The sequence below is a fragment of the Planococcus citri genome, chromosome 4 (assembly GCF_950023065.1).
Source record: "Planococcus citri chromosome 4, ihPlaCitr1.1, whole genome shotgun sequence".
Taxonomy (NCBI): Eukaryota; Metazoa; Arthropoda; class Insecta; order Hemiptera; family Pseudococcidae; genus Planococcus; species Planococcus citri.
This window is the reverse complement of record NC_088680.1, coordinates 4097704-4123215: the sequence shown is the minus strand read 5'-3', so window position 1 is coordinate 4123215 and position 25512 is coordinate 4097704. Positions and strand designations below refer to the sequence as shown.

Sequence of the window (25512 nt, the reverse complement as noted above, 5' to 3'; positions counted from 1 at the left end):
GAAGAATCATTTGGGTACGAATAGATTCATTTTTAACAAATCATTCGCGAACGAATTCATTAATTTATTACCTCGTGAATTAATTCGTTCGCTGATAATTCACCAAAAATTGTTCAATTCGTTTGTGAACGATGCATCGGAAATTAATTAAATGAATCGATTCGTTCGTGAACGAGTCACTTATACGATTCAATTAGTTCGCGAATAATTCACTAAAAATTCCTCGATCCGTTCGTGAACGATTCATCGAAAATTAATTGAATGAATCGATTCGTTCGTGAACGAGTCTCTTATACGAATCGATTCATTCGCGAGTGATTCACCAAAAATTATTCAATTTGTTCGGGAATGATTCACCAACAATTATTCAATTCGTTCGCGAATGATACACAAAAAATTATTCAATTCGTTTGTCCATGATTCGACAAAAATGAATTAAGCCAATAGATTCGTTCGCGAGTGATTCACCAAAAATTATTCACTTCGTTTGCGAATGATTCACCAAAAATTATTCAATTCGTTTGTGAATAATTTATACAAAAATTATTCAATTCGTTCGTGAACGGTTCATCGAAAATTATTTAAATGAATCGATTCGTTCGCGAACGAGTCACTAATACGAATCAATTCATTCGCGAATGATTCACCAAAAATTATTCACTTCGTTCACGAATAATTCACCAAAAATTACTCAATTTGTTTGTGAATAATTTGTACAAAAAATTATTCAATTCGTTCGTGAACGATTCGTTGAAAATTATTTAAGTGAATCGATTTGTTTGCGAACGAGTCACTTATATGGATCAATTCATTCGCGAATGATTCACCAAAAATTATTCACTTCGTTCACGAATAATTCACCAAAAATTATTCAATTCGTTCGCGAATGATCCACAAGAAATTATTGAATCAAGTGAATCGTTTCGTTCGCTAGTGATTCACCAAAAATTATTCAATTTGTTCGCGAATGATTCACCAAAAACTATTCAATTCGTTTGTGTATAATTTATACAAAAAGTTATTCAACTCGTTCGTGAACGATTCATCAAAAATTATTAAAATAAATCGATTCGTTCGCGAGCGAGTCATGTAAACGAATCAATTCATTCGCAAATAATTCACCATTAATTAATCACTTCGTTCACGAATAATTCACCAAAAAATATTCAATTCGTTCGCGACTGATTCACAAGAAATTTTTCAATTCGTTTGCTAATGATTCGCCAAAAATGAATCAAGTGAATCATTTCGTTCGGGAGTGATTCACCAAAAATCATTCAATTCGTTCGCGAATGATTCACCAACAATTATTCAATTCGTTCGCGAATGATTCACCAACAATAATTTAATTCGTTCGCGAATGATTCACCAGCAATTATTTAATTCGTTCGCGAATGATTCACCAAAAATTATTCAATTCGTTTGTGAACGATTCGTCAAAAATTATTTAAATGGGTCGATTCGTTCGCGAACGAGTCACTTATACGAATCAATTCATTCGCGAATGGTTCACCAAAAATTATTCATTTCATTCACGAATAATTCACCAAAAATTATTCAATTCGCTCGCGAATGATTCACAAAATATTATTAAATTCGTTCGCGAATGATTCACCAAAAATTATTCAATTCGTTTGTGAACGATTCATCGAAAATTATTTGAATGAATCGATTCGTTCGCGATCAAATCACTTATACGAATCAATTCATTCGCGAATGATTCACCAAAAATTATTCAATTCATTTGTGAATAATTTACCTAAGAATTATGCAATTCGTTCGCGAATGATTCATCATCAATAATTAATCAATTCGTTCGTGAATGATTCACCAAAAATTAATTAGATGAATCGATTCGTTCGCGAACGATTCACTTATACGAATCTATTCGTTCGCGAACGTGGCACTTGTACAAATCATTTCGTTCGCGAATGATTCACCAAAAAATTATTCAATTCGTTCACCTTTTCATCTTTTTGTCCTTTTGTCATTTCGTCTTTTTGCTTTTTCGTCGTTTTGTCGTTTCATCTTTTCGTCTTTTCGTCTTGTCTTTTCGTCTTTCTGTTTTCACACTTTTTCTACCAGTTTTTTCAGTTCTTTCTGTTTTCTTTCTTTGTTTCTTCCATTCATTCTCCCTTTCGAATTCTTTCATTCATTTTTTCAATCATTCTTTCATCCATTCGAATTCTCTGATTCATTTTTTCAATCATTTTTTCATTCATTTTCTCATCCATTCACCCATTCCGGAATAATTGGGCAAAATTAATTTAATAAATCAATTCGTTCGCGAATGATTCACCAAAAAATTATTCAATTTGTTCGCGAACGAATCACCAAAAAATGATTCAACTTGTTCGCGAACGATTCACCAAAAATCAATTAAATGAATCAATTCGTTCGCGAACGAGTCACCAAAAATCGTTCAATTCGTTCGTGAATCGTAAAAATTATTCAATTCTTTCGCGAATGATTCACCAATAATGATCAATTCGTTCGTGAATAATTCTTTAAAAATCAGTATCAACTTCTTGAGCACTTTTTTCGTGTACGGATTGCATGGTCTACTCAGCGGCTTTTCCAATTTTCTGAACATTGAATACACTATCGTTATTATTTTCCTGCCAAATTTTTTGTGCAATTTTTTCAATATTTTACTGAAAATTTCAAAACATCGAGTGACGTTTTTTTTATATTTTGAAAATAAGCAAAAATTCTAATCAGTTTGTAAAGACATAAAAAAATAGGGAAGCTCGTAAAATACATATAATCCGCGTACGTACGAGTATATCTAGCGGTGTACCTAACCAAGTATACCAATAACCAATTTTTACTGTTTCTTTTCGGTAAAAAAAATTTTTTATTTCCATCGATAAAGTCGGTATCCGTGTAGGTTAGCTAACGTAAGGTAGTCTACCTTGTACAACAAGGCTAACCCAGCCAAGGCTACACATTAGGTACGCTTACGCATGCTGGCGAAAACACCTAAAGAAAAATTTCCATCTTGGCCATTGGTTGAGAAGCGGTAAAATTTATCATTTCGGAGGGTAGCTAATTAGTTTTTAAAAAGTTTACGTAGCCTTTTTTCTGCTTTCGAGCCAAGGCGGCGAATGGAAGAAGTGAAAAGGCTTTAAATTATTCAAAAGCTTAATCGTAGTACTTTTTTCCCCCTCGTTCGTTTTCGCAGTTGTCCTTGTCACCATCGTGGTTGTGTTTTTTAAACTGGAACCACCGAGCCGGAGATGAGACGAGATGTGGTTGGTGGTGTATTCGTGTGAGTGTCGGTGTGTGTGTGTGAAGTGAGTTTAATATGCACACTAGCGACATAAGTCCGTTATGCCAACAAAACGGTTATTAAGTTTGCGCGGCTGAAATTAAGCACGAGTACGAGCCCCTTCCTCCTTCTGGTCTTCAACTTGCTGTAATCCTCGCCTCTTATACTCGGCGTAAAAAATTTTTCTATAAAACCGCTAACTTTTTAGCGCCGCATTAAGCAGATGGGTGGGTTCGACTGTGCTACTCGCTTTATCTTTTCAAAACGTTTCACCATAAGACAGAATGAGGGTTTTGTTTTTGTTTTGTCGTGTGTTGTGTTGTGTTTTGCTGAAACTATGGTTGTTGTTCTTGTTGCCTTCTTCATCGTTGGTTGATGACAATGACTTTTTTTCTTCCTTTTTATCGCTGTGCAGTGTGCACTGTCTTCCTTCTATACGTTTATACGAGTATCTTGGTCGACGACGTTGCCGTTGGTTTTTGAATTTGCGACGCAGCAGACGCGAGAGTTGAATTTGCCAAGCTATGCTATAAGGCGACGTTGTGTATGGTACGCCATTTTCGACTCGGCGATTTTCTCGTTTCACGCTTGATTAAAAGCATGTCGCTGGTGGTTTTAATTCCCTCAACTGTTTCGTACTTATACGAGTATATACGAGAATATCCTGTATACTTTGACTCTATAATATGTCTGTGTGTATAGACTTGGGCATGTATTTGCGAAATGTTTCGTTTGTACGCGAGTGATGAACGTGTACAGTACACGTCGAGCCTCTTTCAGAGCTTTTTGCCTCTCGGTACTTGCGGATACAATAACGCGAATTGCGAGCAGAGGTATCTCAGCGTACATACACCTACACGATCGTTGAATTATTGTATTGTACACATTGTACCGTATATTTTTATATCGTTGCTGGGTCTCTTATATGTATATATACCCCATTTTCACAAATTCAGCTTTGTGTGCCATGGTACCTACACAATATAGGTAGGCAGGTACCTACTTTGTGCACATGATTGTTATTTTCAACTCGCTTAATTGCCTGTCCTTCCATCTTTCAGCTGATGCTTACGTTACCTATTAAAAGTAGGTAATTTGTCCCCTCTGGTTCTCTAGTTTCGTAGAATTCCTGGTAATAACCTATCAACACAGACACACAACGCAGGGAGCGTGGCGTAGAGATAAAATAAAGCGTCTGTTTTTTTCCACTTCTGACATACGATATGAGTTTTTGACTGATGTCTCGCTGTGTGTAATAAAGATTGATGATGGGATAATTGCGAAAAAAATATGGAAATGTGTAGAATGCGTAGTATTTTTTGGTACTGTGTGTGGCGGTGTGGTTTATTGTGATTTAATAATGTGTGTGTGTGTGTGTGTGTGTGTGTGTGTGTGTGTGTGTGTGTGTGTGTGTGCGTGCGTGCGTGCGTGCGTGCGTGCGTGCGTGCGTGCGTGCGCGCGTGCGCGCGTGTGTGCGTGTGCGTGCGCGTGCGCGTGTGCGTGTGCGTGTGCGTGTGCGTGTGCGTGTGCGTGTGCGTGTGCGTGTGCGTGTGCGTGTGCGTGTGCGTGTGCGTGTGCGTGTGCGTGTGCGTGTGCGTGTGCGTGTGCGTGTGCGTGTGCGTGTGCGTGTGCGTGTGCGTGTGCGTGTGCGTGTGCGTGTGCGTGTGCGTGTGCGTGTGCGTGTGCGTGTGCGTGTGCGTGTGCGTGTGCGTGTGTGTGTGTGTGTGTGTGTGTGTGTGTGTGTGTGTGTGTGTATGTGTGTGTGTATGTGTGTGTGTGTGTGTGTGTGTGTGTGTGTGTGTGTGTGTGTGTGTGTGTGTGTGTGTGTGTGTGTGTGTGTGTGTGTGTGTGTGTGTGTGTGTGTGTGTGTGTGTGTGTGTGTGTGTGTAAAAAAAGAGGCATGTGTTGTAGCCCAAAATTAGGGGTGTGAAATAAGGGTGATGGTTACTTGGTGGTTTCAAACTGTTTCGAAGGATCCAGTGAATTTTTCTGTGAAAAATTGGACGAAATAGTATATTACATTGCAAGGAGCGAAAGTGAAGTACCTATGTTTGGTCGAGTGCAATTTGACTCGCCAAGGCGAGGCGAGTTAATGCACGAGACCAAACATTCTTCACGCCGCTTCTTGCATTGTAAGATATTTTTCATTATTCATGCTACGAAAATAAGTTTTACGCCCGTTTTTGGTTGAAGTGATGAGTATGGCCCCTTTTTTTGCATAGTAAAATAGAATACTAAGCCTCCTAGAAAAAAACTAAAGACATCATAGTCCGGCTTATGACAATAGGAGTAATTGCACCACCCCCCCGGCCGATCCTCCGGGACAACTTTTCTCTTAAAGGGGACATCCTAAGGAACATTTTAAAGCAAAATTGCCAAAAAAAAACAGTTGGCCTTACTTACAAAATGGCGGCCATTTTGATTGACAGGTCAGCCGAAATCGCAAATTATGCGTTTTAACATAGGCCTTGCACGAACTTTTTCAAACTTTCCAAAGGTAGATCGAAAGATCATGCAAAAATTTATCACCGGTCAAAATTTCAAGTGCTAAAGTGCGTTTTTCGGTTTTTGGTGAATTTTTGAAAATTGAATTTTGGCCAAAAATGAGGGGGAAAATCAAAATTTTACCAAATTGACCCAGAAAGCTGTAATTTGGGATATGCCCTATTTTCGATATGTAAAATCGATTGGAACCGGTTTCAACCCATTTTGAGCAGTTCTGGAGCCTCCAGCAGATTTTTGAAACTCGAAATTCCCACAAAATTCCATCAAATTGTTGTTGTAAAGCTAAAATTCATTCTAAAAACTAATTTCAATACGCTACCAAATACTGCAGATGAATTTTAAGTCGTTTTGGATCCTCCAGCGACTTTTTGAAAATTCCTGAAGGCTCCAGCAGATTTTTGAAACTTTAAATTTTCAAAAAATTTCATCAAATCGAGATGGAAATCTGAAATTTACTCTTCACTCCAGTTTTAACACCCTCTGAAGACGACTTCAGGTGGGTTAAAGTCATTTTAGGGCCTCCAGCAACTTTTTTTGAAAATTACTGGAGCCTCAAGCAGATTTTTGAAACTTTAAATTTTCACAAAATTTCATAAAATGGAGATGGAAATCTGAAATTTACTCCACGCTCCAATCTTAACAACCCTCTGAAGACGACTTCAGGTGGGCACAAGTAATTTTAGGGCCTCCAGCGACTTTTTTTGAAAATTACTGGAGCCTCCAGTAGATTCTTGAAACTTGAAATTTCCCCAACATTAATTTATCAAATGGAGTTGGCAAGCTGAAATTTACTTCGCAGGCTGCATGGAGGTTTCAAATGGTTTTGAAGCTTCCAGCTACTTTTAGGAAATTTCAGTTTTCCAACAAAACGTCATACAAACTTTCAAAAAGTTGCTGGAGGCTCCAAAACGACTTGAAATTCACCAGCAGTCAACTTCGTAGCGTATTGAAATTAGTTTGCAGAATGAATTTCGACTCTTCGTCTTAGTTTGATGATATTTTGGGGTAATTTCAGGCTTCAAAAATCTACTGGAGGCTCCAGTAATTTTCAAAAAAAGTCGCTGGAGGCCCCAAAATTACTTGTGCCTACCTGAAGTCGTCTTCAGAGGGTGTTAAAATTGGAGTGAAGAGTAAATTTCTGATTTCCATCTCGATTTGATGAAATTTTGTGAAAATTTAAAGTTTCAAAAATCTGCTTGAGGCTTCAGGAATTTTCAAAAAGTCGCTGGAGGATCCAAAACGACTTGAAATTCATCTGCAGTACTTCGTAGCGTATTGAAATTAGTTTTTAGAATAAATTTTAGCTTTACAACTCCAATTTGATGGAATTTTGTGGGAATTTCGAGTTTCAAAAATCTGCTGGAGGCTCCAGAACTCCTCAAAACGGGTTGAAACCGTTTCCAATCGATTCGGCATGTCGAAAATAGGGTATATTCCAAATTTTAGCTTTCTTGGTCAATTTGGTAAAATTTTGATTTTTTCCTTCATTTTTGGCCTAAATTCGATTTTCAAAAATTCACCAAAAATCGAAAAACGCACTTTAGCACTTGAAATTTTGACCGGTGATAAATTTTTGCATGATCTTTCGATCTACCTTTGTAAAGTTTGAAAAAGTTCATGCAAGTCCCATGTTAAAACGCATAATCTGCGATTTCGGCTATTCGAATCCGATGCCTTTTTTTTTCACCAGACCCCTTGGGGGTGGTATCAAAATCAAATTTTGTAAAAATTGAAAAAAAATCGAGTGATATGTCAAAATGTAGGTTTTTTGGATCCAGAAATACGAATCTGAGGTCTTTTTTTCCCTCAGACCCCATGGGGAGGTCCTACCAAAATCAAATTTTATAAAAATGAAAAAAATCGAGTGATATGTTAAAATATAGGTTTTTTGGGGTTGAGCAACACAAATCTGAGGTCCTTTTTTCCCTCAGACCCCTCGGGGGCCCTTGGAGAAGTGCTACCATTTTTGAGATATTTCGTCTCAAACGCGACTTCATTTTAACTAAATTAACGCGAAGTAATTGTAAGTGAATAAGGCATACGTTTTTTCATTCAACTCCCTTCAAAACCGCGATTACGTGAAAATGTGTGTTGAAGTGTGTAGAATTTGGGCGTGGTTAGGTAGGTACTTTGCGATCAGGGGCGATTTTTCAAGTTATGATATAAAATAACCGACGATATTGGATCGAATGATTGAAAAACTGACTAATAAATCCACTCAACCAAAAAAATCTAAATTTTGATAAATTACTCAAATTTTTGTGTTTTTTTTTCAAAATTTGATTTCGGTAGCACCTCCCCTAGGGGCTAGGACTTCAAATTCGTGTTTCTCGACCCAAAAAACCTACTTACATTTTGAAGTATCACTCGATTTTTTTCTATTTTTACAAAATTTGATTTCGGTAGCACCTCCCCAAGGGCCCTCGAGAGGACTGAAGAAAAAAAAGTACCTCAGATTCGTGTTTCTCGACCCAAAAAACCAATATTTTAACATATCACTCGATTTTTTATCATTTTTACAAAATTTGATTTTGGTAGCACCTCTCCAAGGGCCTCCAAGGGGTCTGAGGGAAAAGAAGATATCAGATTATTTGTGTTTCTCGACCCAAACAACCAATATTTTGACATATCGCTCGATTTTTTTTTCATTTTTCCTAAAATTTGATTTTGGTACCACCCCACTAAGGAGTCTGGCGAGAAAAAAAAAGGCATCAGATTCGAATTCCTCGTTGAAAATTACAACAAAATTACTACTTTCAACTTTTGATATGGTCACAGTTTTGTTGTAAAAGGCCATGCGCGCCTTTTTTCGACATCCGAGTCACTGTGCCCCGCTAAGTGCATTTTTTTCGAAAATTGGAGAATCCAAAAATCGGCTGGAGACTTCAAAACAGTTCGAAAACAACACAGATCGATTGGGGAGGTCAAAAATAGGCTACAAACTAAATTTCAGTCTTTTCAAAAATAATCGATGGAAAAAATGTTGGTTTTGAATCAACATTACAAGATTTTTAAAATTTGTACCTGAATCGCCGTTGGCTCTTTTTCAAGGAGCCCCTCCCATTTGGAAAAGATAAAAAATAATAAAAATTGATGTGTGTAGAAATTTTTTGCAGAAGCCCACAAACTTGAAAAATATCACAAAAATGTATAAAATTGATGTCTGCAGTCTGCAGGTTACAAAATTATTTGTGAATATATTTCTTATACTTACTTCTAAACAGGTCTTTTTTCACTTTTAGGGGGGGGGGGGTAGACGCTAATTCTGTTGTAAGTTTATCATTTTTTGTACCCCCCTTCTCACCCTCCAACGATAAAAAAGAATTGATTTTTGCCCTATCTGTTTGAAAAGTCGTTTTTTTGGGCAAACTTACTAAATGCTTATAATGTTTCATTTTTTTTCTGCCAAATTCGCCCCAAGTCAAAAAGTGTCAAAAATTGTCAATTTTCGGAAAAATAGTCGAGAGGTGTCCATTTTTGATAAAATTGTCAAAGGGGTCAATTTTTGCCAAAATTGTCAAACAGTCCTGTTCGTGTCAAGGCTGCTTAAAAAACCACTGCTCTGTCAAAATTGACAAAAAATTTCCATTTTTTATGAACATTTTCAGAGATGGTCAATTTTTGGCAAGTTGACGAAAAGTTGTAATGTTTTTTCGTCAAAATTCTCAGGAAGTGATTTCTTGATCAAATAGTCAAATGGTCGTAATTTTTGCCAAAATCATCAGAAATTTTTGTTTTTCTGCCTAAACGTCAGAAAAGCATTGATTTTCGTCTCGCTTGCCTGGAAAGTTCTCTTTTTGATGCAAAGATTGCCAAACAAAAGTCCTGTTTTTTTTGTTTTTTTTACAAAACTAGAAAATTTATTTTTTGGCCAGAATGCAAAATTGTCATAATATTGTCAAAATTATCGATAATTTTTCTATTTATTGTGTAAAAGTTGCCAAAGTCTTCATTTTTGCCAAAATAGCCGAAACGAGTCTTCTTTTTTTGCCAAAATTCGCCCTTCATTTTGCAAAAATTGACAGAAGATTTTATTTTCATTAAAAATTGTCGAAAACCTTTAATTTCAGTCGAAACTTTTCATGAAAACTAATTTTTGCCAAAATTGTCATTACGTCGTAATTTTTGTAAAAAATACCTAAATAAGCACTGACTTACGGAAAAGTTGACAAAAAGTTTCTTTTCATCATGCTACATATAACAAAGTCAAAATTTCAGTCAAAATTTCTGCAAAAAATATCCTTTCTTCTTCACAAAATTTTTTTATAAAAATTGAAAAAAAAACTCCATTTCTAGCCAAAATTATCAAAATTTATTTTCTGTACGGACAACATTGTCGAAAGCCTTTTGCTCAAAAAGTCAGCTCATTTTTTTTGCCAAAAATTGTCCAAGAGTCTCACTTTATTATCAAAAACGTCCTTTTCTCGTCAAAATTGCCAACAAAAGGTTTTAAAATTTTAGCCTAAGCTTCCAAAAAAATCCTGTTTCAATTTTTTTGGTCAAAAATGTTGGAAAGTTCCTATTTTTCTACGTACCTACATAAAAAAACCTCCCATTTCTTGCCAAAATTGGAAAAAAGTTCTAATTTTGAACCAAATTGTAACTAGATCTCGGTTTTTAGCAAAAATCGTCTTAAAGTTTCTTTTTTGTCAAAAACTTCTAATGCTTCACCAAAATTTCCAAAAAGATCCGTTTTTTCCAAAATTAACAGTTCCTTTTTTTTTTTTAGCGAAAAATTGCTCAAAACTGTGAGGTTTAGTCAAAATGGCCAAAACGAGGATTTTAAGATTCACTTTTCTACAATTTCATCGCTGTTTCTTTTCGTTGGTTTGCTGTGATTTATATGTTTTTTTAAAAGTAATTTTAAACAAGGTTTATCTTCAGTTTATGGTAATTTTTCATTAATAGGTAAAAATGTTTTGTCTGTGTTTTTACATCACTTTAACGTGTTTTCAAAACATTTTAATGCAATTTTTGCTAAATATCGCTGAAATTCCATAAATTTCTGCTGCATTTTGACAGCGTTTTTACCAACTTCTCGTTTGGAAAACGATCAAAAATTGATTAAATAAAATATCACACAACGCTTCAAAACTACCACTACATTTCTCAGAACAAACTGTACATTTTTTTCAAGGGTTACCAAATATTTGCAGTAAATCTACCAACATGATACAATACTTACGTTATTCTCATCAAATACTCGAAAGACTAATGAAGCAAATTTGGTGGGATCTCCTTGTGGAAAAAACTGCCTGTATATCTTGATAAACCCCTGTAAAAACAAATAAAATTCACCCTATATTAGAGTCCGAGTATATATTACACGATACTTTTATCTATTCTCATCGAATTTACAATATTATTACTAATGATACGTGTAAAGAACCTAGATGTATATGAAAAATACATCATCCCCACCTCTCACCCCTTCCTCGATCCACCAAACGAGGAGAATCCGAATTCGGTGAATATTATTTAGCACGATAGATGAAGGAAGAAAAACTTGGCGAAATCATGAATAATACATGACTCGAAACTGTCTTAATCTTTTAGCGTCGTATTTCCATCAATCAAATTTTTACGACGACTTTCCAGAAGAAGGAAAATTGAAACTAGCGTTGAAGAAGATTTTCACTTTTCAAAGTTACACAGTATAAGCCAAACGTATAGTTTGAGCTTGAATTTTCTTCGGGACAGTTCGCTAATTAACAGGGTTCCCTTCATCTACATTAATTTACTTTGTGTTCTGATGAGCATTAATTATGCATCCTTAGAAAAATACACACGATTTCTGGATCAAACTCTGAACAAAACCAGTCTTCCCCTCTCTAAATCGCAACATCTCGCTGAATTTGCCAATTCACATCTCAATGCTCCAATTTCCACCTTCTTAGCCAAAACCAAAACATTGACATCAACAAATTTCAAAAAATTGACCTCGAGTTTTTTTAGCCTCGATATAAAAAAATTTCGAGGAAATGATTTTTCAAACACGACAAAAACGATAACACAGTATGCACGTTTTAGCCCAATCAAATTCAAGGTCACACATCGAGCTATGTTCAACCACCATGGTTTCTATAGGTTAGTAATACCTAACATGTTTATTTCTCACATTGACAAATTCTTATCGATAACGATGAAAAAAGAAACAATAAAACCCAGCAGTAAAATAATGAAAACTGATAAAAACCAGCAAGAAACCGAACACAAAAATGGGGAAAAAATTCCACCACCACTATGATTTTGTCGTCGAATAACCAGCTAACAGTGCATGAAATTCCATGGTTCGGTAATTACTTATAGTGAACAAAATGGCTGATAAAGCGACTGTTACTGTAAACGAGGGTAAAGTGAAAGGAATCAAGAAAGTGTCTAATTTTTCCGGAGTTGAATATTACTCGTTTCTTGGAATTCCATACGGTCAACCTCCAATAGGAAATCTTCGTTTCAAAGTTGGTAATCTCGGATTTTCGACCATTTTTTGGTAATGAATCATATAGTCGAGGAGGAATTCCAATTAATGTACCCGTCATTTTTACGTACAGGATCCAGTCAAAGCTAAACCATGGAAAAATATTCTAGAAGCTACCACTGAGAGAGATGGATGTAGACAGTTTTCCTTGTTTAAAAGAAGAATGGCAGGTTCGGAGGACTGCCTGTACAATAATATCCATACCCCTAGTGTAATTATTTTTCATTTTTCTCCAAGTTATTTAAATACAAACATCGGTTGAACGATGAATTACACACTTTACAGGGTTCTCTATCGTTTTCATAGTTTTCTAAATCAGTTTGGTATAATTTTTTTTTTCAATTTACGAAAAATCTAAAAAAATGTACTTGGACCCCCGAAATTTAGGTTGATTATTTATTTTGAACTTTGACCACATGAGCTGTTCAGCCCATCTGGGAAACTGTAGAAAAATTGCTCACCGATGTGTCATCAAGTTTTTTCTTCAGTCTTCCTCTGCTCCTCTTGCCAGTTGGAGTGTATTCTTTGACTTTTCAAGGGGACCGTTGGTCAGGCATTCTATCAACCAGGGTGTCTAACAAAATTTCTCCGAAGAAATGCAGTACTTTTACAGTACCTTTTGCATTACCTTATTTTTTTTATCCAGCTTACACCGACCCCCCCCCCCCCCCAGAAAAAAATATTTTTGAACCGGTTGGAATTTGTGGATCAAATTTTTACAAGTAATAATTTAACAAGTGTTGCCATCTTTTGAGGTACAAAATGAACATTTTTTTTTCAATTTTCACCAATTAATTCATTTTGAAGTTTTTAAAAAATTTTAAATCAATGATTCTCAGAAAAAATACAGTACTTTTCAGGCGAAATGCAGTACTTTGCAGTACTTGCAGTACCGAGGATTTCAATGCAGTACTTTTACAGTACTTGCAGTACCTGCAGTACCTCTTAGACACCCTGTCAACGTGTCTTCGAAATTTCATTCTGTAATCTTTCACCCGTCCAATGATTGGCTTTGCTCCTAGCTCCTTCAGGATGTCTTCATTCCTTTTCCTATCATGTCTTGTACATATATCCTGCTGTGGCTCGCATGAATCTTATTACTGCTGTGGTTACTCTGCTTTTTATATCCTTTATCATCGTCCATGTTTCACTTCCATACAGCAGCATTGGTCTTGCCAGTGTATTGTCAATCAATCGATCAAGTTTTGGCTCTGACTTTACTGGGGGGGGGGGATGGCTCGGTTTATTGCCCCAGTTACTCTGAGGAATTTGTTGATCTCAAGTTGTGCATCAACTTATCCTTCATTATGATAGCTCGCACCCAAGATATTTAAAACTTCTAACTTGTTCCACTGGCAGTCCATTTACAACAATTTACTTTCTGAAGGTTGTACATTACTCTCTGCAAGTCATCTTCATTGTCAGCAAAGACCACCTGATCATCAGCGAATAGCAGGATATGGACATGGGTGTCATTGATGTCTAGCCCTTTTGGCTTGGTTTTCAACCATTCTCTGATCTTACTAATCATGTTGTCAAAGTAGATGTTGAACAGGCTACATGACCTTGGGCATCTCTGTCTTACTCTTCTTCCTATCTTCTTTCCTTCCAACATGTTACCGGATCTTACTGTCATTACATTATCTGTGTATATTTCTTCAATTAAGCGTACTATTTGTTTGTTCACTTTGATTTTCTTCAGGATTTCAGATAACTTCTTCCTTCATACTTGATCATAAGCCTTCTCCAGATCAACGAAGGACTTTTGGGTTTCTAGGTTATACTCTCATCTTCAGTCGCCTTTTTTGAAAATTGGTATTACAATTGCTGTATGGAAGTCTTTGGGTATGGTAGCACCTGATAGTATTTTATTGTAGAAAGCAAGCACCCATGTAACGAATTGTAGACATACACAACCCATCTACACAAGGGCGTATTCAGGGGGGGGGGGGTGATTTGGGGTACAATCACCCCCCAGGGCCAAAAAATCCTTAGGTTAATATAATTTCCTACGATTTCTTGCATTGAATCACAGGAAAAAAATCATGTTGTTTCATGTTTCTAGGGAGATACTTTGCTACAAACTTCAAAATTCATTGAAAATCACGTTATCTCCCTAGGTAGTTGCATAATCTATGTACTAATTATTTTTGTTTCTTGAATTATGAATTTCCAATGTTTTTGTTTGCTCTCCTTTTTTGAAATTGAAATTTCTGGAAGCATATTTTTTGTTATTAAAGGGGGAAAATGTGCTCCTTTTGCTCCAGCTTACTGATCATTATTGGAATTGAATAGGTACTGGGATTTTTCTCCCTCATAGCAAAAAATATGTTATTCAACTCGGGAGTAAAAATGATTTTTGACAATTTTGAATTATTTTCTTCGCGACGCTTGGGCAATAAACCTCGAAAATCGTCAAAAATCATTATCTCTCCCTAGTTGAACAAACTACTAATTCAAGTCTGAGGATGTGAGGAGTGTCAAGTTAAATCCAGAAAAATCAATTTCACAATCAGAAATGTACTTAGTACTTTTTACTCTTTGGATTGACAAATTTCCAAAATTTTGCCCTCAATTCGCTCGTGCTTATCTGGATTTCATTATAAATAGGTAGGTATAAACAATTTACTGGATAAATTTCAAAAACCTCGTTCTGATCAACACGTTTTTCAAGCTGAAATTCAGCATGAAAATGTCTGAAATGTGCCTACTATTAAAATTTTTATACATATGAGCCCTTTGGGAATTTTGTGATTTTTGTCCCCTACTTATGTGTCATTCATCACCCCCCAGGAGGAAATCCTGGATACGGGCTTGCATCTACACCACCATCTACACCATTTTTTCACTAAAATTGAATGAACATATGTGATCTGTCACGAGAAAACCAACTTAGTGTCCAAAAAATCGATATTTTTTTTATGGTGGATATTGGTAGTACTCAGGGTGCTGAATCTGCCTGCGGTGCTAAAAACGTTCGCGAACGATTCTTTTGACCCTAAATTTAAGGTCAAAAAAATTGAGCAACTACAAAAAAAATGAAAAAATTTTTTTTTTTGATTTTCTCGAAATGTATGTCCGGGGAAGTCAACATACAAATTTTTGTGGATATCGGCTCACATTTGTAGGATTTAGGCCGTTTTTTTGAAATTTGAATGAGGTTCACTCTGGAAAAATCAACTCTTTTCACCTTGAACAAATTTGTTAAGAAACGTGATAAATTTTATAATAATAACTTATTCTTCATTAATAATTCATACTCGGGTAGTTTTTGCAACATTTTTGGCAAAAAATTCAAAAAAATCAAAAAAATCGATTTTGGGAAATTTTGATTATTGGACTTGGCAACCTTTGAATGTGATTATTCTGAAAAAAAAAATATCGGGTTATGTTGGCACTCATGGGGGCCAAAAGTGGTGCAAGTTTCACGGACCTCAAAATTTTAGATTGCCTGATACATAGACTCAAAACTTCAAATGCCCTTCCTGTAAAATTTACGTTTTGGACACTAGGTTGGTTTTCTCGTGACAGATCACATATGCACATTTGTGATTCTTTTGGTATATTCTCAGGCTAATAAAACCCCTCCATTAAAAATTTTCAAAATTTTATCTTTTTTGGTAAACATTGACATGTTACATCCACAGGTTGATGTAAATATCGATGCTCTACAAATCAATCCACAAAAAATCAACTACTTTTTGAAAAAAAATTCAACAAATAATAAACAAGTGAAAAATGAGGATGATATTGTGGATGTATTTGTTGATGTTGAATTTCATATCAACATCAACAATCATACTGTTGACATGAAAACGTGGCCTCTGAGTGAATGCTACTTTTTTTTTTTACTCTCCACAGGATCAGTGGGCAACTTTGAGAAAATAATTTTAGGGAAAAGTTTTCAATTTTGAAACTAAAATTTTATATTTAATATTACATTGCAAAAGGGCTTGCCAATGTCGATCCATTGTAGACGTTTTGTCAATGTGTCTGTAGATGATCCACAAATAATCTATGAGTACATCTACAAACCATCTACAATCAAATCTACACTGAAGAGTCCAATTATGACAGATTTCAATGTGTCTATATGTGTCATTCCGTAGGTAATGGGCCCATTTGGTCGTTTCTATTTATCGAGATAATCGTGCTTTTAGTGAAAAAGTCGAGAGAATTGATAATTGAGGTTTTGATGGATTTCGATGTAGAACATATCCGACTATCGCGTGTTGAAGTATCAAGGCCGCAGGTGCGCCCCAAGCGGAGAAAAATGGAACTAAAGTTTTTTCAAGACTGGCCCATTTGGTTGATTGTGTTTTTTTCGCTGTAAATTCATTTCCGAAGACTTCCAAAAAAATACCCTCCAAATTATGCTGCACCTAGTCGCCAGTGGCAACATGTATACCATTCAAAAACACATTTTACCTAGGTGCAGCGCAAGCTGTGTGGCACTGGTAATGGATTGCGGAACAGGAGGTATGGGTTCAAATCGCACCCCAGGGAGAAATTTTTAAAAAAATTTACAATTTTTATTTTTAGAAGTTGAATTTTGACAGAGAATGTAATTTTATAATTTTTTTTGTTTTTGAACAGAGTAATGAATTTTTTATGCAAAATTTTAATTTATTAATCATTGTTTTTCAGGCTTAAAATACTCATAAACATGAAGAAGATTGAGTAAAAAAATTGCTATTGCAGAGGGTTAGTAATATTTCACATCAGAAACAATAATCTTCAATTTTAGGTGTGAAGGTTTCGGGATTACATGAAATTTTAGCTTTTTTCAGAAAAAAAAACTTTGAAGGCAATTTTCTCAAAAGTTGAGCTTTTCAAATTTTTAATTATGGATTTTTTGGAGGTTTTTTTGCACTTTTTGGGCTTTTATCCAGCTCGTATGATTGCTCCGGAGGTCTACTTCACCCCCCCCCCCAATAACTCAATATCGACCAAATGGGCCCATTACCTGTGGAATGACACATATTTATTTGTACATCAAAATCTGCAACGTTGTTGTTATAAGGACAGTCTCTTCTTAATGGTTATTGTGGCATCTGGCATTCTTGAATAAGTCTCTTAGTAACGTATCACTGCCTGGGGCTTTTCCATTTCTGGAGCTTTTCAATGCTCCATCTATGTGGCTCCTCCCAAGAAAATGGATCATAAGAAAATGGATCATACTTGATCTCATCATGGTTTGTTGCTTCAACTTCATTTCGGGATCACTCCATAGGTTCACATAGTATTCAACCATTTTTTTCACAGTCTGATGGGGCAATGTTGACTCTATGTACCTTGTCTTCCGATATTATTTTAATTATTTTGTACGCTTTTAGTTCTAGTTTGTATGTATTGCTCTCCATGTTTGCCACAAATCTTTTGTATTGTTCCTGTCATGTTTCACTTAGGTATTATCTTTCTTGTCTTCCAGCACTGTTCTTTATAGCTTCCTTCATCTTGTTTGCTCTTTGAACTCATTCACTTCCCAAAAATGTTTTGTTTCCTCTTCACTTCTCTTAATAAATCGTCATTCCAGATTTTCAGCTTTTTATGGTTTCATCTACTTGATCTTTTTCCTAGTGCCTTTTCTGCTGCTCTCTGTACAATAGTTTTTAGGCATACCCACTCCTTTTCAACATCCTTTTCTATCAGTACATCTTTTTTGATGATTTCCATTCTTCTTTTGTGCAGCCAGTTTGTTACTGATTGTGAGTCATTTAATGAGTTGATGTTGAGCTGGGTCTCTCTATGTTCAGTTGTCTTTCCTATGTTGTTGACTCTAGTATCTGCTTCAATGAGATAGTGATGTGACCTAATGTCGTAGCCTTGAAATACACGCACATCTAGCATTGTCTTCTAAGCATGAATGTTTGCCACCACATAGTCCATTATTAACTCTTGGTCTCTAGCCACCCATGTGATTTTAAGGCATTTCTACAAACGCAAGAAATGCCAAAACATTTCTGTCAATTAAAATCCCTCCTCCCCCTATTGGATGAAAAACTTGAAATTTTATTAATATTTTTTATGAGTGTAGGAGGAATGAAGGAGGCTACTTTGGTTTTGCACGTTAATTCATTCAAGAATGAATTTTCCTAAATTTTTCCAATTTCAATTAATAATGGGAACATAAAAATCAGCATTAAAAAAAAATTAAAACGAAAAATTTTAGAAGATAGGAGCAAAAAAAACGAAAACCTTCCTCAAGCACGAGTAAAAGCACTCGCATCTTCGAAAAAACGACAGAGAACCTGAATTTCTCACTCACCAGATATTCATTTATCATCATAAATTACGCTCTCATTTAGCTACCTTCAAACGACGAACCTTTGAAACCAGTTATCGTGACTCTACACCCAGGAGGATTTGTTTTTGGAAACCCAGACCCCAGTTTTTTCGGATCACCCGATTATGTAATGCACAACGACGTGGTATTTGTCGGCGTTAGCTTTCGATTACACATTCTAGGTAACCTTAAGAGTACTATACTTCCAAATACCTACATTAAAATCTCAATAAATCGACTGACACTTTCGACGTTATGTTTTTCTACAAATTAGGATTTTTAAACCTCGGATTAAAGGACTGCTCCGGTAACCAAGGCTTGAAAGATATCATCTTGAGCTTGGAATGGATCAAAGAAAATATTCACGTTTTTGGCGGCGATCCCAATAACGTGACTGTTTTGGGAAGCAGTAGTGGTTCTGCTCTTACTCATATATTGATGCTTTCCCCCCGAGCTAAAGGTACACATACCTATATACTTTTTTCCTTACATATACGAGTATGTTTTCTGTTTAACATGTGACCCTTAGTACATATAACCTACCCATGTAATCCTTGTAGGTTTATTTCACAAAACTGTTCTGATGGGCACGTCTGTCTTTAACCCTACTCTCATTACGCAATGCGAGAATGCTGGGACAGCTTTGGAAGTTGCACGAGCAGTGGGTTATGAAGGAACAGCCGATAAAAGTGAAAGAAGAAAGCTGTTATCGTTTTATAAAAATATGCCAATTGATGCGGCCATCGTATTCAATGCTAAAGCGTTCATGAACAATGCCAAGGTAATCAAAAAAAATTCTTTCTATATCACCGCAAAAGATTCACTTTAAATGAATAAATAAATGACTTCTTTAGGGCACACTTTCGAAATCGAGATCATAAAATTTTGCTTTTTAAACAAACTCGTTACAGTAAAAAAGGTTTGTTCTGTAGAAAAATTGATTCCTTCTATACTTTACCTATCCAAAAAGTTAGCTCGTCCTCTCTCAGCACAAAAAACTAAAAATATTTCGTCATAAAACTAATTCGTATCAATTTCCCCGATATACTAGAACGTAGTCTCCTTATTTCCAATATCTCCGTTCCATCCAACACTCGATTTAGAATCGGAAAATTCCATTTTACCATATTCATTCGAAACCTTAATGAAATCATCGACAGGGGTACCTTTTATTATTGGATTTTGCGATAAAGAAGCAGCGATGGCATTTACGAGTAAGTACAAAATACAGTGTTTTTTGTCCTTCAAGATTCAAAAGCTCAACCTAATAAAATAATCCTTTTTAGAACCACTGAAAGAACGTGCAGCGAAAAACTTCTACACAATAATTCGTCAAAATCATTGGGGATGGGGACGAGATTTGAGCGACGATCAAATAAAAGAAATCCAAACAAAAATAGAAAATTATTATTTGGATGGTAAACCTGTTGACAATTTTCCAGTCTCAACTAAATGCAATGTAAGATTCTAAGATTACCCTCATTATCAGTCAGATACGTGCTAAATACGCCCAACAGACTGTATAGATTTTTGCAAATATTTTCAGATTTTAAGTGATATCGCTCTATCCGACGTGTACGATACGCTCATCAATCCTACATCGTTAAATCCGTCATTATCAGCTTATGTATACAGATTTGAATTCGAAGGAAGTATAATAACAATGAAAGAGGGTGTTTTGGAAATCATGGATCAACCCATAGATGGTAATTCATACATTAAATTTTATTGTTCCAATATAATAAGGTCTGTCGCATTGCAATATTGGCAAAACCATAAGTTTCATTTTTTTTTCGGCATCAATATTAAACCAGGAACTGTTCACGGATGCGACTACAGTTATTGGTGCATGATGAAAGATCATCACGGCAAACACGAATATGTTTTGACACAAAAAACACGCGAAATATTGGAAAAATTCACTAAGTTAATTTGTACTTTTGCAAGGACAGGGTAAGTACGAGAAGTTCGCATTGATTAAAACAATCTCTGATTATATTTTAAAATTTGTTTCGTAATTCGAAACTAATATTACAAATCTCAATTGCTTTTCTCACCTAGAGATCCTAATTACCATGGGTTAGAGGTTCAATGGAACCCTTCGACAGTTGAAAATCCATGTTATTTAAGTATAAAGGAAGAGTTGAAAATAGTAGATGGGAAGCTGAACGGAGAAAGGATGGAATTTTGGGAGACCCAGAAGAAGTTGTACAGAGCAGATTAAATATTAAAATTAAAATATTCCTATTTTTTTCTGGTTGCTTTTTTTTCTCTTTTTTTTTGTAGAATTTTGATGAGGAAAAATCTTTGAAAATATGCATCAGAAATTTAATCAAATTGACATTCGACCCCTCGCCCCTTTCAAAAAAACACTCACGCGATACATATCAAATTTTCATATTTTTCTGATATTATTACCTCACCTCCCCCTTTCTTGTCTCTCCAACAGATATGCAGACGATGCTGTGGATGTGGTTATGATTGAGCTTCATCAAAAATTTAAAGAAAAGGGTCAAAAATAATTTTTAATTCAATTTTGAAAACGTATCTCCCTCACATGGAACTTGCCTTTCACTAAAATTTTAGACACGAAGACAGGTCCCAAGTTTTCCATTAAAAAAATTCAGGTTCCCATGCTATGTTGAGAGCAGAATGAAAATTCGCTGAAAGGATTATTCCAAATTTTGAATACAACATCACATTTTTTGTAAGTCTTGGAACTATTTTCAAAAATTGGGGAGGGGCAAGAGTCACCGAGAGGTTGTATTTAAAAAATAAGCAAATATTCGAATTCAGTAATCTCAAAAATCTTACAAAAACGCGCCACGTGTCATCTCATTTCCATCTTTGAAATTTTCTCGAATTTTGATTAAAATTGTGAACCCTTGTTCCCCTTTCTCCCTATCTTCTGCTCCGAGGAGTGTTGAGATATAATTTTTAAACTTGATTTATTAAAAAGAGGATAGAAACGAATCTAAACTGTAATTTTTTACAAATTTTCAATTGACAAGCTGCAGTTAAAGTTGAGCTTATGCAACGAAAGATCAACTTTGAGATTTACAATTTCAATGATTGATTTCGAATCAATTTTCAGCCAATTTAAAAAAATTTTGTGGCACGCAAAACTGTCCTCAATTATGCAGATTTTTTTTTACCAATTCATGGTACGTAATTTTCGGTAATCACGAAGTCAATTCAACTATAATTTTCGACAAAATTTCTGCATTTTTTGCCAAATTGTCATTCAATTTTGAGAATATTTGATTCATTTTTGGTAAATGCGTCAAGGTTTTGTCCAAAGGGTGACTTTTTGATGACTGATGGATTTGATGACCTACAGTCTAAAAGGATGATTTCTTAGTGACTTTGATGATTTTTTTTTTTTTAAGTGAATACAATGAAATAATTTCAAGTTGCTAATCTTTTTTTCATCAAAAATGTGCAAGGAACTCGCAAAAAATTGTCAAAATTGAAATAAAATTACCTGAAAACAGCAAAATGACCGAAAGAATAAGTAGGTATCAAAAAAATTGAATAAATCAGCACTTTTCCAAAAAAAAATCATCAAAAATTTTTTCAAAAAAAAAAAATATGGCTAAAAATAATTTAAAAACAACCACAAAATTACAAAAAAATGCAGAAATTTGAAATAACGTCGTAAAATTTAAGAAAAATCGAAAAAACGTACACAAAATTGTCAAAAATGATGAACAATTTTTAATAGAATAATGAAAAAATTGCATGAAGTAACGGAAAATTAGCTAAAATCAGATTATCATCTTTAAAAATCATCGAAAATTTGGTAAAACTGATAAAAATAATGTGAGATGTAGAATACTTTACACAAAATGAGCAAAGTTGCTCCAAAATGAAAATGATTTAAAAATTGATAAAAATTATCGAATTTTATGTGCTCGGAATCTACATAAAAAGAGTATAAAATTGCTCAAAATGATTCAAAAATTCACAAAAATTACGAAAATAACATGAAAAAGTACACAAGGTGCCTAAAAATTTTGAAAATTCAACGAAAAGAGCAAAAAAATAGTTGAAAATGGTTCATGAATTGCCAAAAATGATTACAATGGTGTATAATTGAACTGTACAAGTCTGTGTTCAAAATATTAAAAATATATCTTGGAAAAAAAAAACACGTAAGAAATTCTCAAAATGATTTAAAATTTGATAAAAATAAATAAAATAAAATACAAATGAAAACAAATCATTTAAACATTTTCGAAAATTGCACAAAAAGTGTAAAAAGTTGAAAAGTTGTTGGAAATTATACAGAATTTGATTTTAAAAAATCAAGATATAAATTTGAACTAATCATGAGTTTAGATTTTTGGAAAAATCTATCGAAAAAGTATACAAATTTCTCAAAATAAGTCAGAAGTTCGTTTATGATCAAAAATCCATCAAATTGAAGAATCTCTAATACATAGAACTTCTAACAACATTGGATTTATGATTTTTATGAAATATTACATCTAGTAGGGGATCCCGCTTAAGCGATCTATTGCACCCCCCCCCGTCGATCCCCCGGGACAACTTTTTTCTCAAAAGGGGAGTCCTAAGGAACATTTCTAGTCCTTGTACTAGAAAAAAATTCATTTCTGTCTCGAGCTACCCTATGATACATCTTGTGCTTTAAAAATTCATCAAGGTCGTCAGTCCACCTCGCCCTCTGTCTACCCTGCTTTCTAAGTCTGTGCCCTAAAAACCAGAAGGTAATTCGATATGTCCATCTATTGTCTGTGAACCTCCAACATAGGACTCACACAAAATTTTTCAAACCGTACAAAGGTAGATCGAAAGATGAGGCAAAATCTTATCACTCGTCAAAATTTGAAGTGCTAAAGTGCGTTTTTCGATTCTTGGTGAATTTTTGAAAATCGAATTTAGGCCAAAAATGAGGGAAATTTCAAGTTTCAAAAATCTACTGAAGGCTCCAGTAATTTTCAAAAAATCGCTGGAGGCTCCAAAACGACTTGAAATCACCCTGCAGTTGACTTCGTAGCGTATTGAAATTAGTTTGCAGAATGAATTTCGACTTTCTATCTCCTTTTGGGGAAATTTCAAGTTTCAAAAATCTACTGAAGGCTCCAGTAATTTTCAAAAAATTGCTGGAGGCTCCAAAACGACTTGAAATTCCCCTGCAGTTGACTTCGTAGTGTATTGAAATTAGTTTGCAGAATGAATTTCGACTTTCTATCTCCTTTTGGGGAAATTTCAAGTTTCAAAAATCTACTGGAGGCTCCAGTAATATTCAAAAAAATCGCTGGAGGCTCCAAAACGACTGGAAATCCTCCTGCAGTTGACTTCGTAGCGTATTGAAATTAGTTTGCAGAGTAAATTTCGGTTATCGAACTCCATTTGATTAAATTTTGTGGAAATTTCAAGTTCCAAAAATCTGCCGGAGCCTCCAGAAGTGCTCAAAACGCTTTGAAACAGTTTCCAATCGATTTGACACATCAAAAATAGGGTATATCCCAAATTTCAGTTTTCTTGGTCTGTTTGGTTAAACTTTGATTTTTTCCCTCATTTTTGGCCTTGATCCCCATCCCATCGCGATGGAAAATTCTTCAAGAAGTTTGTTTTTTGGATTTTTCAACCCTAATCTACCTCTTTAAAAAAATTGGAGAAAAAATGCCAAAAATACAATAACTTGAGGTCAACATTTTGGCAACAAAAAAAACTGCCAGCAAACGCAAAAAAAAATTAAGAAAATCCATGGATTGACCTTTAGTCTCACTACACACCCCAAAAATTTTTGAGGAGGAAAAGTGTGAGAAAAATTTTTTCGGCACCAAAAATTATTTTTTGATCCTTCGAAAATATGTCCCGTGAATACTTTCAAAATTTAAGCCAAGATCATCAATAATCATAACCGAAGTCCAAAAGTACCCTATCAAATGACTCCGAAGGCCCAAAAATGAACTTACAAACGTCTACACCTTGAGTCGATACTATTTTTAAGCCCCCCCCCACGTTTCTCACCATTACTGCAAAATTACACCCAAATTCGCACCACCTCTGCACTCTTAGATACGTAATCATTTAGGCAACCTCGAAACACAGTATACTAATTAAACCGCACCCACCCCGAAGCATTTATCAACTTACCTCTTCCGTTAATAAACCATTCGGACAGTCTTTTAGGAATCCTTTGTGCCTGTAACACGAAAAGAAAAACAGAAAAAAAAACTACATTAATATCCGCTCGCAAAAAAAAACAACAACAACAACAAATTCGGGCAAGACGAAGCCGAGGGTTTAAAAACTGCAAAACTTAGTAAGCCAGTTCGCGTCGTCGTTCGAGCTTAATTTTTGCCATCTCTTCGAAAGATAATGCGCGCGTATGCCTGGAAGGCGCCATTAGTATAGCTTTACCATACCTTTCGTCTTCCCATAGGTAGGTCTGGGTAGGTAGGTACATTAAAAGAAAGCAAAAAAATTACTCGCCGATATTTTTATTATCGCGGAAGGCGTAACGCTTGGTGAAACATTAACATTCAGCATGCATAAAAGCGTGGAAAAGTAAAGCCACCGCTAATTATAGTCGGGGCAAAAAGTTTTGTAATTTTTTCTTTTTTCTTAACGAACAACAATACAAAACTATACGAAGAAGCCAACACGACGAGAGATATAGGCGCAGCGAGCCAGATTTGTGGACGTGCGAGAGAAAAAAGCAGGACCAAAGAGCACCAAAAAAGAGAGAAAAATCAAATCACGAACAAACGAAAAAAGGAAAAAAAAAGATGGCAAAGACTTTCAGTAGAAAGTATAGAACTAAAAGGAAGCGAGGGTGACGAGGTGGAGAAGTTTATTTAGCGAAAAGTCGAGGCTAATTTCGATTAGATAGGTTTTTCGTAGCATATAAATATACTATGGGTTTTTACACAGTGACAGGAGGGGTATGAAGGGTAGAAAGTTAACACGCGGTATACCTACTGGCGTGTGTACATGTAC

General features: G+C 35.2%; 2 protein-coding genes across 3 annotated transcripts in view; one reads left to right on the top strand and one right to left on the bottom strand.

The window, feature by feature from the left end:
- The window catches only part of LOC135842269 (frequenin-1), a 295329-nt gene that overhangs the window by 71681 nt on the left and 198136 nt on the right, over window positions 1-25512 (bottom strand). For both annotated transcript variants that reach the window (XM_065359643.1, XM_065359642.1), the window contains 2 exons: window positions 24667-24715; window positions 10962-11051 (listed from right to left, as the gene is read on the bottom strand). In XM_065359643.1, the coding sequence (XP_065215715.1) occupies window positions 10962-11051; window positions 24667-24715 (139 nt within the window). The remainder of the gene's footprint in view (window positions 1-10961; window positions 11052-24666; window positions 24716-25512) is intronic.
- Window positions 12042-20794, top strand: LOC135844778 (esterase E4-like). Its single transcript, XM_065363125.1, has 10 exons — window positions 12042-12234; window positions 12328-12465; window positions 18563-18722; window positions 18815-19000; window positions 19101-19321; window positions 19592-19754; window positions 19827-19999; window positions 20087-20246; window positions 20355-20493; window positions 20602-20794. The coding sequence occupies exons 1-10, from the start codon at window positions 12094-12096 to the stop codon at window positions 20762-20764; spliced, it is 1644 nt and encodes a 547-aa protein (XP_065219197.1). The 5' UTR covers window positions 12042-12093; the 3' UTR covers window positions 20765-20794.